The 14868-nt window shown below is 52.7% G+C and overlaps 1 protein-coding gene across 1 annotated transcript in view; it reads right to left on the bottom strand.

The window, feature by feature from the left end:
* Positions 1 to 14868, bottom strand: part of FCGBP (Fc gamma binding protein) — an 88068-nt gene that overhangs the window by 11694 nt on the left and 61506 nt on the right. Inside the window, exons 9-16 of the mRNA XM_024768651.1 lie at positions 12683 to 13250; positions 8939 to 9531; positions 7445 to 8030; positions 7138 to 7337; positions 5768 to 5909; positions 3179 to 3516; positions 1277 to 1850; positions 318 to 945 (exon numbers count right to left, since the gene is read on the bottom strand). Of these exons, the coding sequence (XP_024624419.1) occupies positions 318 to 945; positions 1277 to 1850; positions 3179 to 3516; positions 5768 to 5909; positions 7138 to 7337; positions 7445 to 8030; positions 8939 to 9531; positions 12683 to 13250 (3629 nt within the window). The remainder of the gene's footprint in view (positions 1 to 317; positions 946 to 1276; positions 1851 to 3178; positions 3517 to 5767; positions 5910 to 7137; positions 7338 to 7444; positions 8031 to 8938; positions 9532 to 12682; positions 13251 to 14868) is intronic.

Here is a 14868-nt window from a genome sequence, read left to right as displayed (position 1 = left end):
TAGGGTCCCTGAGCACGTGACCTCCCCCCTTGTAATTGTAATAGTAGTACTAATAATAAGTGACTATAGGCACGATGTCACTGGCTCCTCACACTACCCTCCGAAGCAGGTACTGTTCTTAGACCCATTTTACAGAGGAATAAACTAAGGCTCAGAGATGGGGAAGCCACTACTCCAAGCCATCCAGCTCCAAGGCCTATACTCTCTCTCGATCCCTCCATCTGCCCTGTTAACCTGTGAAAGGCAATCAGAGTAGTGGCAGACCCCTAACTGTCCCAGGCAACTCCAGGGCTGGCACATGCTCTTGCCTGGCCCACTGACCCCTCACCTGCAGCTGTCGGGGCCAGCGGGCACTGAGGGTGAAGCTGTGGCCGTAGATGTGCAGGGTGATAGTGCGGGTGTAACTGATGGCCTGGCTGCCCCGGTGCTCATTGGCTACCGTGACCGTGAAGTTCTCTACCCCCGGGGGTAGTCTGTGGCAGGGCATACTCAGCAGGTAGTCACAGGCGCCTTGGAAGTTGAACTGGTGCCGATCCAGGGTGATGTAATGGGGGTCACCCCAGGCCTGACACTCAGCTGTGCTGATAGGGTGGCAGCCATGCTGGCCTGAGGGCAATAGGGCACACTCTTCACCTAGCCCGCAGCTGGCAGGCTTGCAGACCAGTGAGCCACCGCCAGGCCCGCAGTGGCACCGCTGGGAGCAGGTGGCATCAGCCCAAAACTCGCTGCCTGCCTCGTGGTAGGTGCCATTGGCCCAGCAGCCGCAGCCACCATCCAGGGGAACACAGCGGTCGGCGCTCAACACGAAGCCTGAGTCACACTGGCAGCCCTCGGTGCAGGGGCCCTCACATGGGGCAGAGGCGGTGGGGGGTGCAGGAGACGGGCAGCTGGCTGGGCAGGGTGGGCCACAGAGCTCGTAGTGGCTGTTTTCTGGGCAGGAGAGCTCTGTGGGTGGATGAAGGAGTGGGAGGGAAAGAAAAGGAGAGAATGGTGTCAGGAGGTGGGGTCTGAGGATAGGGTAGGAGGAGACAGACAGAGACCACGAGAGACAGAGCAGGAGACAACGAAAGACCCAGAGACAGGGACAGAGAGGATGAGAGACAATCAAAGGGAGACACAGAGACAAGCGCCAAGAGACTGAGAGACAATAACAAAAACAGAGAGACAGAGAGAAAAAACCAAACAAACAGACCCAGAAGGACTGGAGTGAAACCAGACCAGCCCCAAAGAGACAGGACCCCTGCCCCCAGCTTCTGCTCTGTCCCCCAACACTCACCGCAGCCGGCCTGCGTCCTCCAGTCCTTAATGACAATCCCAGCAGCCTGGCAGGCAGTGGCATAGGCAGCCAGAGCCTGGCAAAGTATGTCCTGGGCCCCACCGCCCAGGCAGACATCCAGAACGCAGCCCTTGAAGAAGCTATCAGGGGCCACGTGGGCATGGCAGGCAGCGAAGGGGCCTCCGGAGCCAGGGGCCAGGGGTCCACAGAAGCCGGGGCCCCTGTACTCCTCCAGTCGGTCCTCGGCACATGTTGGGCAGGACCCCTGACATTCATCCCAGCACAGTGGGTCCCAGCCTGGAACCCGCCAGCTGCCGCCCCAGACGGGTATGGAGGGAGCCAGCGTGCCGTTAGGGAAGGCTTGGTCGTTGCTGGGGTTACGGTCCATGTTCCCACAGAGCCCACACACCACACCGTGATAGCTACTGGGCAGCGTCACCTCCACTCGCCAATCCCAGTCATAGCTGACCCGCAGCCCGAAGTCGGTGGCCAGCACCGCTCTCGATACGCCCTGGGTGACTGAAAGCTGCCCACCGGCCACAGAGACAGGCAATGCCGTCAGCACGCCGTTCACCTGGGGGAAGAGGGGGAAGGGAGGCAAACATAGGTCACTGGAGATGCCGAAGCCCGGCTCTGGCCCCCTGCCTCCCTCGCTCGTCCTGCTGTGGCTGGGAGCTGCCAAGGCCTTCCCCGTGACTGCTGGTCATATAGTCATTTGACAAACATTATGGACATCTGCTCTAGTCCAGGCCCTGGAGAATGAAAGCCCACTCTGCTGCTTTTTCTGGGTTTCTCTCTCTTTTTTTTGCGGTATGTGGGCCTCTCACTGTTGTGGCCTCTCCCATTGCGGAGCACAGGCTCCGGACACGCAGGCTCAGCGGCCATGGCTCACGGGCCCAGCCACTCCGCGGCATGTGGGATCTTCCCGGACCGGGGCACGAACCCATGTCCCCTGCATCGGCAGGCGGACTCTCAACCACTGCGCCACCAGGGAAGCCCTGGGTTTCTCTTTTGATCTTTGTCTCCCTCCCTCATCTCTCCCTCTCTCTCTCTGTTTCTCTCCCTCCTTCTGTATCTAGACCTCTCTCTCTCTCTCCGGATTCTCTATGAGTTTCTCTCATTTGTCTCTCTCTCTGGGCCCCCTCCGTTCTCTGTGTCTCTCTCACTTGTGCACTCTCTCTCTCTGCATCTGTGTGTGTGGTGTGACATTCTCTCTCTAGGTCCATCTCTCTGGGTCTTTCTCTGGGTCTCATTCACCTAGTCCCTCCCTCTCTCATCATCTCCTGTGCATGTCTGTGTGTCTGGGCATTTCTTCCACTCACTCACCATCGTTCATTGAGGGCCTGCTCTGTTCCGTACCTCATTCTCTCCCTGTGAGCTGACATTAATCTGCATCTCCATTATTCTGGGCAGTCCATCTCTCTCTCTCTCCATCTCTCTCAATTTCTCTTCATGTTGGAGGCTCTGGGCCTCTCATTTGTTCCCTCACAAGCAGTCAAGGGTGCTTACCTGGGTCAGACCCTCAGCTGAGCACTTTACATGCATCACCTCACTGTGGGGCAGGGCCTGCTATGATCCCCATTTCACAGATGAGGAAACTGAGGCCCACCAAGTCAAGTCATTTGCCCAACATCACACAGCTCATAAGGAGAGCCTGGATTCAAAACCAGATCTCTAAAAAGGCAAATTCTAAAAAGGCAAAATTTAAGTCCTACATTAAAGCCCTTAACAAAGGGCTAGACTCATTTAATTCCCAATAGAGGGGTGATGTTTTTTTGTAATTATTATTGCTCTTGCTGCCATTTTGTTTCAGGCCTAAGTGAAGAGAGAGAGCACTGAGCTCCTAACTGTGGCTGGCAGGACCATTCCCACCCTACCTGGGGGCTCAGGGGCCATCCTTACCCGGACTTTGCCGATCTCGCCTTTGTGGATGGAGATGTTGGTGTTGAGGATGGTCACGGTGACCAGCCTCACGTGGGACACAGAGGGGTTTCCCCGGTCCTTATTCTTGGTGGTGACAGTGAAGGATGTCAGGCCCTGGGCACTGCTCCCTGGGCAGCTGGTTGATGCCAGCACATAGTTACAAGTACCCTGGAAGTCAAAGTTCCAGCCATCGAAAGAGTGGTAGTGTGGGTCACCCCACAGCCAACACGTGGCCTCGTAGTTGGGCATGCACACACCCTGGCCATTCTTCTCCTGGCATGTCTCCTGTGGCTGACACGTCACACCATGGCACGGGTCTGGGGGCAGAGGAGAGAGGACCTTGAGGGGCTGCCAAGCATACGGCCAGCTACTTCCCAGCATCTGCCCCAATCTGTGCGAGGGATACTGGCTCTAAGGGCAACTGGGGGTGAGACCAGATTCCAGGTTCCTCCCATCTGAGATGCAGGCCCTACAGTCTGCCATTTCTGAGACCAGGCCCTGGGCACCCCTCCACGTCTGAAACTCTGTGTCCAAGACCCTGTCAAAGGTCCCCACATCTGAGACCCAGGCCCTGCTGTTTGTTGTCTGAGACCCAGGCCCCAAGGTCCTTGCAGCCAAGAAACAGGTCCTAGGGTCCCTACATCTGAAACCCAGGCCCTGGGGTCCCCTTGCTTGAGATCTCAGCCCCAGAGGACCGAGGTCTGAGACCAGAGACACAGGAGTCCCTGTGTCTGTGATGCTAGCCCTGTGGGCATCCATGAGGACATCCACAGCCCAGGGTTCTCCGTGTCCAAGACCTCGGGCCCGGGTTCCCCCACACCTGAGCTCCCAGCCTCCTGAGGGCCACCACACCTGAGACCCAGGTCCTGGAGGTCTCTGTGCCCAAGACCAAGGTACTTCAGGAACTTTCTGGTGAGAAACTAACCCCAGAGGTCCCACCATTTGAGACCCTGACCCTGGGGTCCTTGTATCTGAGTCTCATAGCCTGGCAATCCCTCTGTGCAAGATTCTATCTCCTTGGGGTTGCTGTGCCTAAGACCCTGGCCTTGGGATCTCATTTCTCAGGCCTTACCTCCGAGGGTCTCTTTGTCCAAGACTGTTCCTAGGGCCACTGAATCTGTGAACCCAGCTTTTGGAACCCCTGTGCCCAAGACCCCAGCCTTAAAACTTCCTTCTCTCTCCCCCTGTGCCAGTTTTCAGTTGATGGCCCCTTAGCTCCAAATCCACCAATAAAGTTAGGTTTTGTCAGCAGAAGGTGCTGGAGGGTCACGGCAGGAGGAAGGGGCTGCTCTGCTTCCAGTGGGCTTTGCTCTCCAGGCTCCTGGTAGCAAGCAGGGCCAGCAGCCTGGGGGACACCCACTCGGTGAGGTCCACTGGCCCCAGCTGGTTTCCCAGCGAGTCACTCAGGCACCCCGGCAGGTGGCTTCCCAGTGAGTTTTGCCAGCACCCCAGTGAGGGTTTTCCCACCTTCCAGCTCAGCCTGCACAACCTCTCTGCCACCCTCCAATGAGATCTGCCTCTCAGCCTTGGAGTGGGGGCCGTCTTCCCAATTCCTCCCTTCCTTAGGTGCTCTGCTGTAACCTTTGGGGGCAGGGGCTGCTCCCTACATCTGCTCTTCCTGTGTTCGTCAGCATTCTTTTTATCCCTTAGTAGTCAATCCCTATTACAAGCAAAGAATTCTATTAAACTTTCCCTATTTAAGCTACTGTGTGGCTTCTGTCTCCTGTTGGACTCTGACCAAGATACTCCGGTCCCTGGGAGTCCCTGATATCCTGCCCATCAGCCCTGAGATCTCAGTCAGTTCTGGAGGTATATCCCTTCATCCTCAGGAATAATTCTCTGCCCTCCACCCCATGAAGTCAGTCCTGTGGGGTGGCTTTGAGGCTTAGACTTAATCCTGAGAGGTGTCCCCTGTCTGAGAGTGTGTCCCTATAAATCCTGATCTTTCACTTGAGGTGGGTCCTGTATTCAAGACCCTGGCTTTGATGGGGTCTCTGCCTTAGACCTCAGGACTCTGCTTTCTGTCCCTGTGGGTCCCAGTCTCCTCTACCCCTTGGGGATGGTGTCTGAAACCCTAAGCCTACACCCGTATACCGGTGGCCAGCAAACTATACACTTCCAGCTGCTGGTTTCTGTTAATAAAATTTCATTGGAGCCACACCCCATTCACTGACAAAGTCCACAGCTGATTTCATGCTGCGAAGGCAGAGGTGAGTAGTTGTGACCAAGACCGTACGGCCTGCAAGTTTAAAAATTTACCATCTGGCCAATTAGAGAAAAAGTTTGCCGGTCCCTGCCTTACACTGACGGTCTCTGCCATCTGCCCTGGGAAACCTATCCCTGAGGGTTCCCACAGCCTGGTTTCCACCATAAGAGTCCCTGCCTTCCAGTCTGAAGGGCTACTGCCCCTGGCCCTGGGAATCCCAGCTTAGGGGTCCCCAGGTCTGAGACTTTAATCCTTAGTCCTCTGTGCCTCCCACCGTGAAGAGCCGGGTCATATCGCCCTCAGCTGCAGCGTCCCCGTCCTCTGTTACCCCAGCCACACCGGCCCTGGCCCCAGCCCAGCACCTTTGGCGACGCAGCTCAGGACGCCTCCCGAGGGCTGGCACACCTGCTCTGGATCGCAGCTGTGGTTCTGGCACAGCAGGCCTTTTCCGGCGTGGCACACGCACTGCTGCTGGCAGCTGTCAATGAGTACAGTCTGCCCCAGCTGTGGGGACAGAGGGCACAGCTATCAGGGCGGGAGCTGACTCTGGCAACTTTGGTGTTCCGGGCATAAAGGGGTCTGGAGAACATAAAAGGGACATCTTCCAGAAGGGTGGCCCCTTGTCTAAGGCACAGCATGGCCTTGGGGCCCAATTTATTCATTCATTCAGTTTCATTCATTTACTCACTCATTTGTTTATTCTGAAATAGCTACTAGATGTCTGCTGTATGGGAGAAACACAGGAATTAAGGGCAAAGGCCCTGGAGCAGATTGCCTGGGTCTGAAGCCTGTTTCTGCTATTTCCAAGTTACACCACTCTGCTCAAATTACTCAGCCTCATTATGCCTCAGTTTCCTCATCTGTAAGTTTCAGGTAAGAATGGCACCAACTTATGAAAGTATAACTGGCTTAATAATACATATAAAGTACAGATGAAATGAAAAAGGATTCCCTTTAAATACCCAGAATGGAGAGGAAACGGGGGCAGCGATGAAATAAGACTGGGAAAATGTCGATTATTTTTGAGGCTGAGTGATGGGTACATGGAGATTTATTATACTCATCTCTTGACTTCTGCCTGTGTGAAAATTTTTATAATAAAAAGTTTATATATAACATTATATAAAAAGTATATATATTATATATAAATAAATAAATTCATATACATTGTACATACAGCACTTACAAGCAGTAACCGGCACATAGTAAGCACCATACACCTGTTTGCTGTAGTACTATTATTATTCATATGAGGAGGCAAACAGAGAGGGTTCCTGCCCTCACAGAGCTCTCAGACCTTTGAAGGAGACAAACTTTAGATAAACACACACTCAAATCAAAGGAAAAGGAGTAACTCTCAGAGAGTGGGAGAGGGAAGCAGAGGGAGTTAGCCTCTGGTATCACAGAGACGAACTCTAGACCTGGATACAAAGCCGAAACTTGACCTGGGGAGCCAGGGAATGGTTTCAAGTTGCAGGACCTATGGTCATATTTGGAAGGGTCTTACCTGCTACCTTGGGGATGGTAGACGAGAGGGAGCAAAAGTGAGGGCTGGAAGGGAGACAGCTGGGAGGGGACAAACTTGGACCACGGTGGGGCCATGGTGAGGGGAAGAGGAGTGGGTGGGAGAGACGTTCAGGAGGCCAAGCGGACAGGCTGTGGTGCTAATGGGCAGTGGGAGGGGGGTCCAGCTTGCAGTCCCCAGCTCTGCCCAGGATGACCAGGTCCCTACCTCGTAGTAGACACCGTTGTGGTAGCAGCCGCATTCCTGGATGGGCACGCAGGCTTGGCCGTCGTTGAGGAAGCCGGAGTCACACTGGCAGCCCTCGGCACAGCTATCCGGGCACTGCGGGGGGGCACTGAGTGCCCAGCAGCCCAGGGAGCAGGTGTCTGCACAGAGCTCGTAGTGGCTGTTAGGGGGGCACTGCATCGCTGCAAAGAGGGGGTGTAGGTCAGAGCCCCTGGGAGTGAGAGGCTGCAGGGCCCAGGGTCTGCCCCTTCTGTGCCTCTACCTCCCCCTCTCTCTGCCCCTCACTCACGACAGAAAGATTCGGTCCTCCAGGGTTCGACGTGGCCTCCAGCTGCCTGGCAAGCACTCACATAGGCATGAACGTTGCTGCAGAGAATGCTCTCGTTCCCGCCACCCACACAGAGATCAAAGACACAATCTTTCAAGGGACCCTGGGGGTCCACCAGCTTGTGGCAGGCAGCCAGCGGCCCCGTGGGGCTGGTGAGGAGCCCACAGAACTGCTGCTGCTCGTATTTCTCCTGCAGTTCAGGTTTACACTCCAGCTCTGTGTCACAGCTTTCGCCGGGCTTGCAGGTGGGCAGGCAGGGAGAGCCTGGCACTGCCTCCTGCCAGGAGCTGCCAAACTCATTGGAGCTGCCTGCCTGTGAGCCGTCGGGCTTCTGGAAGTCGTCCTTGGGGTCGCCGTTGTAGTTCCCACACAGGCCACACAGCTGCTGGTAGTAGTTGCCTGGGATGGTGACCCGCACATTGTACGCGAGGTCATAGGCCACGCGCAGGCCAAAGTCAGTCTCGATCACAACGTCTGAGCCATGCTGGGAGGCACGGACCCGGCCCTCGGCCAGCACCACGGGCAGCCTCATGTCCACACCATTCACCTGGGAGGTGGGAGATGCCGTGCTTCAGAGGGTACACTTTGAGAGGTCAGACCCTAGATCTAGCCCCTGCCTGACACTGAAGATCTGTGTGACCTCACCTCTCTGGGTCTTAGTTTCCATATTTGTAAATGGGCCTAATAATAGGGTCTTGTAGTGGGTTGAATGGTGGTTCCCCAAAGATATGTCCATCTAGAACCTCAGAATATGACCTTATTTGGAATAAGCGTCTTTGCAGATGTAATTAGGGTAAAGATCTTGAGATGGGATCGTCCTGGATTAGGGTGGGCCCTATATCTAATGACAAGTGTCCTTAAAAGAGACAGAAGAGGAGAATATACAGGGACACACAGGGGAAAAGGCCATGTGAAAATGAAGACAGGGACTGGAGTGATGTGGCCACAAGCCAAGAACACCTGGAACCACCAGAAGCTGCAAGAGGAAAGGGAGGATTCTCCCCCAGAGCCTTTGGAGGCGGTGCATCTCTTGCTAACACTTTGATTTCGGACTTCTGTCCTCCACAACTGTGAGAAAATAAATTTCTGTTGTTTTAAGCCACCAAGTTGGTGGTAATTTGTTACAGCAGCCTCAGGAAATGAATACAGGTCTCAATGTAATAACACCCTTATGAAAGCAGGGACCAGGAAGGAGGGGAAGATGGAGTGGAAGGGGTAAATGTCCGGAGGGGATAATCAAGGGGCAGGGAGGTGGAGACTGAGCCACATGGGAGAAGGTCTTGGTCCCCCACTGTAGGCTCTGACTGGCACCCCCTCTCTTTGCAGACCCCATGCCTCCCACATCTACTCAGAGCTCTGTGCCCCCTGCCCCTGGCCTGAGTGCTACACATGCTCCACCCACAGATCACCCTCTACCCCAGGCCCCTTCCCTTCACGTTCCAGCCCTGCTCTCACCGTGACCTTCCACTGCGTCTGCTCCAGCCGCAGGGTGAAGTTGGCCACCTGGACAGTGACCACCCTGGTCACACTGACTTTCCCATTGCCCCAGGCCACGTTCTCCTGCAGGATGGCAAACTGGGCCAGGCCAGGCTGGGTCCCGCAGGTCCGAGCCAGCGCATACACACAGGTGCCCATGAAGTTGAAGTGGCGGCCGTCGAAGGTGGTGTAATGGGGGTCTCCCGATGTCTGGCAGGTGGCAGAACCCACAGCCACACAGCCCAGGACGCCACCGGACGGCTGGCAGGCCTCGTGTGGGCCACAGCTGGAGGGCTCACAGGACACCAGGCCACCCTCCTCACAGTGGCACAGGGAATTGCACCCCGACCCCGGGTGGAAGGTTTGGCCGGGGGGGTGGTAGGTGCCCTGGTACACGCAGCCACAGGAGGGCAGCGGCACGCAGGACTCACCGTTGAGCACGAAGCCCTCATCGCACACGCAGCCCTCTTTGCAGTCGAAGCCACAGCCCCCAGGCACTGGGAGGTCTCCGCAGGACAGCGGGCAGCCGTAGGAACACGCCTCGTAATGACTGTGGGGCGGGCAGCTCAGGGCTGCAGGGAGAGCGGCCATCAGGATCAAGAATCCCTGCTCCCTGGGGACACCGTGGACCTCCCCCCCCGCCCACGCATGCACACACACATGCTCACACACACTCACAAGTATAAGTGGTACAGCGGCAAGGAGACCCTCTGTTCAGTGGGGCCTGGCAAACATATCACAGTTAATCTACTCCTGATAATTAAGATACTATTCCAATTTAACGGTGGTCTGGGTTTATCTGTAATGTCTTTAATGACCTTATTCAAGTTGGTAACAAGTTGTGGATCTGTGGTACATATTTTAACCATGCAAATGCGTGTGTGTGTGTGTGTGTGTAATCTATGCAGTGTATTTGTGAATGCAGTATTTTTAGCTTCTTCACTCTAAAGCAGTAATGTAGTAGTAGTGGTAGTAATTCTATAGTAAATTAAAATATTTGGCCAGGTGGTAAAGAAAAAAATGAAAAAGAATCCCTGTTTCTCTCTCCAAACTCCAGTCATCCCAGATTATAAAACAGGTGGTTTCCTCACAAAAAAAGAACAAAAAAAAAACCCCTAAAACTGAACTCAATCAAGCCTCTATCTGCACCATCCAATACGATAGCCACATGTGGCCATTTAAATGTAAGTTAATTAAAACTAAGTAAAATTGATAGTAAAATTTAGTTCCTTGGTCACACTAGCTTGATTTCAAGCGCCCAATAGCCACACGTGACTAGTGGTGACCAGATGGGACAGCTTAGGTATAGAACATTTCCACCATCACCAAAGTTCTATTGGACAGCACCATTATAGATCTAATATCCAGTTTACAAGAGAATCAGGGGACAGAGGGACAAATTAAATACACTGTGAAGAAGCAACTAGCCAAATCCAGAAAGTAGGAAATTCTGTAGAATAAATGACCTGTTTTTTCCACGAACAAAGGAAGGGGTGGATAGAGGGATAGACATGTGATAAAGCAAGTATAGTAAAACACAGATTGTAGCATCTAGATGGTACGTATATGTGTGCTCACTGTAAAATTCTTTCAACTTTTTTGTATATTTGAAAATTTTCATAATAATATGATGGAGAAAAAAAGGAGGGGGCTATTACAGGATAAAAATGAATACAGACAAACCAACCCAGTGCAGTGTGGATTCGGTCTGGATCCTCATTCAATTAAAGTGAAAAAACCACATTTTTTAGACAATTGAGCAAATTCGAACCCAGGTTGGGTTTTAGAGGATGTTAAAGAATTAGTGTTATTTTTGTTGTTGGTAATAACAGCACTGTGGTCATGTTGCTTAAAAGTCCTATCTGCTGGAGATGTTTACTAAAGTATTTGTGGCAAAATTCATGTCTAGAATTTGCTTTAAAATATTTCCACAAAATAAAAAAAAGAAAGGGGCGGTGGTGGAGGAGATAGATGAATGAGAATAGCAAAATACCCACAAGAGCTGAAGCTGGTGCTGGGCACATGGGTTCAGGCACCCCCCAGGCCTCCCTCTGCCTGGTGTCTGAGTCCTCACAACCCAGTCTTCTAGACCTTCCAAGGGGTCCAAGGGCAAGAGTAGTTTTAAGGAAATAAGAGATTCTCAATTACTACAGAGGCCATAGAATGCAACAATTAACTGTACAAATTCAGGAGTCAACTGGCCTGGGCTCAAATCGTGCTGCCCTGCTGTGTGACCCCAGGCAAGTTACTTAATATCTCTGCGGTTCCATTTCCTTGATGATCCCACCTCACAGGGTGGTGGTGAGGATGAAATGAGAGCTGTTAAGCCCTTAGAACAGAACCTGCCCAGTGGGAAGTGTGCCACACAAGTCCTGGCTCTAATTATGTGAGTTCTTCCTAAAAACGATCAGCCTGAGAATGTGCCTCTGATGGAATTGCATCTGCTTTCCCACTGTCCCTTTTGCAAGTGTGCTTCTCCCACTTTACAGAAGAGAACAATCCCGAATCTTAACACAGTGTGCTGCCGTGGGGATGTGAAAACCTCCAGGGACACGAAGGGACAATTTCAAATATTACCATAAGCATGGAGACAATGGATGACAAATCATTACTGGTGACAAATCATTACTGGTATCAAATCAGTTCCAGCTCTGCTCCCGACAAAACAGAAGGAGGGCCTCATAGAATCAGCTGCTTAGAAGTCATAAAAAGTAAGTTTTATGGCATCTCTCAGTGTGACTAACTTCCCTGCAGCTCAAAAGGGGTTCAAAGAACGGAGTGATGTTGCTCTAGCAGAACTCCTGCCACTTCCATCCACCTAGTAATATCATATCTACAAAATGAAAAATAGAATTGATGCTACACCCTGTCTCCTTCCAACAACAGACATGAACTACTGGGGAAAAAGCCATCCATCTCATTAAGAGATGTCTTTCCAATTCTGCATCGGCAGGTGGACTGTCAACCACTGCGCCACCAGGGAAGCCCCATGTTTAATATTTTTATCAGTTGTGTACTAACAAGACTTGCAATGATAACTCACTCTATCCTTTTTTTTTTAACACTTAGAGTCTATGGTCTCAGGCATTTCTAAAACTTATTAAATGTTGCTCACTCATGCATATGTTTGTGGCAGAGATGTATGATGGGGATTGTGACAGACTGACGCTGGCCACCCCTTACTCTGGGTTTGGCCATGGTACTGACTTTGGCCAATGGAACATTAGCAAATGTGACGTCAAGCAGAGGCCTGGAGTGTGCTTGCCCACTGGGGGCTGTCCGCCCTTGCTGCTCTTTGGAACCTTGAGACCACTGTGTGAAGAAGCCTGTGCTAGCCGGCTGGAAGATGAGACCAAGCAGAGCAGAGACAAGCAGTCCTGACTGAGATCCTCCAAACCAACCAGCCTGACAACTGCCAGATGTGCAGGCAGGGATCCTTAGGAGCTCATCTCTGAATGACAGCTGCCAAATGGGAATCAGACCTGGGGCCACCAGATGTATTCAGCCATCTTACAAATATTTACTGCATCTGTGACTTCCTAGCTGTCGTGATCCCAGGCATGTAACAAACTTTCTGAGCCTCTGGTTCCTCATCTGTTAAATGGGTATAACCATAGCCCGTACCTCATGGGGCTGTTATAAGAATTCAATGACTTAATGATATTTATACATTAATGAATATACATAAGGCTGAGTCCCCCAGTTGTCACTCTCGGTACTCACGGCAGAGTTGCTCACTCCTCCAGGGGTGCACAGTGGCCCCGGCGGCCTGGCATGCGGCAGCATAGGAGGCCAATGCGTCACACAGTGGTCCAGACTGGCCTGGCAGCAGGCAGCGGTCATAGACGCAGTCTCGCACAGCACCCTGTGGGTCCAGTGTGTGGTGGCACTCCCGGAAGGGCCCACTGGGGTCGGCAAGGATCCCACACTCCTTCTTGCTCTGCAGCTGCTGGGCCACCAGGGTGTCCAGCTTGGGACAGTCACCTGGCTCAGCTGCTCCACAGCCTGGCCTTGTTTCCTCCTGCCAGCTCTTCCCGAAGGTCAGTGCGTTGGCAGCTTGGCCTCCACCCCTCAGAGCCAGGTCGTCAGCTGGGTCCCCATTGAAGTTCCCACAGAGCCCGCACAGTGCCGCCGCATAGCTGCTGGGCACCTTGGCAGTCACATGGGCATTCCAGTTATAGGTGACAGTCAGGCCAAAGTCTGTGCGCACGACAGCATATTGGCCCTGGCGGAACACCTGCACCTGCCCATCTGCCGCCTGGAAGGGCAGGTACTGAAGGATGCCGTCCACCTGGGTAGAGATGCAGGAGGACCAAGAGGTCAGGGTATTCAAGGCCCTGTGACTCACCCCTCACTCACTCAGCTCTGGCTACTCTGGGCTCCTTGCTATCCCCTTGAGCACATTATGCTTGATCCACCTCAGGGCCTTTGCACTCGCTGTTCCCACTGCCTGGCAAATCATCCACCTCTCTTCATCCTTCAAGTATTTGCTTAAATCCAAATCCCTAACCCACGGCCTTCAAAGCCTACAGGATCTGTCTCCCTATTACCTCCCTGACCTAACCTCCTGCCACTCTCCCCCTCACTCATTCTGCTGTAGCCACCCTGGCTTTCTTGAGATTCCCCCAACTCTCCCAGTTTAGTCTAACTTTAGGGTCTTTTCACCTTGCCAAGAACACCGCCTACCACTTTTCTCCTGGCTGCTTCCCCTTCATTCTTTAGGACTTGGCTTAAATCTAAGCCCCTTCCCTAGAACATCCTGCTTAACCTTGGCTCTTGTCCACCTTTGTGCATGCACCACCTCCCACATCACTCACTCAGGCTCCCTGCTGTCTCCTTGCTGTCTCCCAGAACATATTAAGTGCACTCCCACCTCTGGGCCTTTGCACTTGTTGTGACCTCTTCCCGGGATACCTCTCATCACTCTTTAGTTGGCCACCTCTACTTCGTATTCTAGGCATCAGCTTTGATCCAAACCCCTTACAATGGCCTAAAAGACCATACATGATCTGAGCCTCACTGCTCTCCAATTTAATTCTTCAGGACTGCCTCCTTCCCCACCCTTGGAACTCCAGCCATGCAGGCATTTTGATATTCTCCTGAACTCACCAAGCTCAGCCCAGCCTCAGGGCCTTTGCACTTGCTATACGCTATGTACCCTATGCTTGCAACATACCTACCCTCTTCCACATCTTTATTCTTTGTCTGGCTGCCTCCCCATCACCCTTCACATCTCAGCTTAAAATCAAATCCTCTACCCACTAGGCCCTGCATGTCCCCTGTTTTCTGACTTCATCCCCTACCCACCTCTCTATCCCATCTCCCCAGGCTCACTCTTTCAGGTGCAGCCTCCTTGGCCCCGTGCTGTTCTCCTGAACTCTTCAAGTTCAGTCCAGCCTCAGCCTTTGCAGCTGTTGTTCCCTCTGCCTAGCAACCACCACTCTTCACCTGGTGGTCTCTTCCTCATCCTTCAGGTTTCAGATTAAATCAAAAGCCTCTATCATAGCCATCCCCTACATCATCTCCTACCTCGCTCTCCCTTCCCTCTCTCCATTCCAGGCCCACTGGTCTCCATGCTGTTCCTCTACCCCTCATGTTTGTTCCTGCCTCAGAGCCTTTCAGTTGCTGTTCCTTCTGCCTGGAACAGTCTTCCATCCACTTCCATCCCTGCCTGTTCCATCTCTTTCTTCAGGAAAGGCAATAGAATGCAGAGGTTAAGAGTATGGACTCTGGAGCCAGACAGTTTGGCTTCAAATATTTGCTCTGCCACTCATTAGCTGTGTGACCTTGAATAGTTGACTTAACTTCTCTGTGCCCAGATTTCTCCTCTAACAAGATTACCTATTTCACAAGGTTGTTACAGAGATTAACATATGAGTTACTGTATGTCAAGCATTTAACACATAGAA

Source organism: Neophocaena asiaeorientalis, unplaced genomic scaffold (assembly GCF_003031525.2).
Source record: "Neophocaena asiaeorientalis asiaeorientalis breed wild unplaced genomic scaffold, Neophocaena_asiaeorientalis_V1.1 scaffold629, whole genome shotgun sequence".
Lineage (NCBI taxonomy): Eukaryota > Metazoa > Chordata > Mammalia > Artiodactyla > Phocoenidae > Neophocaena > Neophocaena asiaeorientalis.
This window is presented reverse-complemented; position numbering and strand designations above follow the sequence as displayed.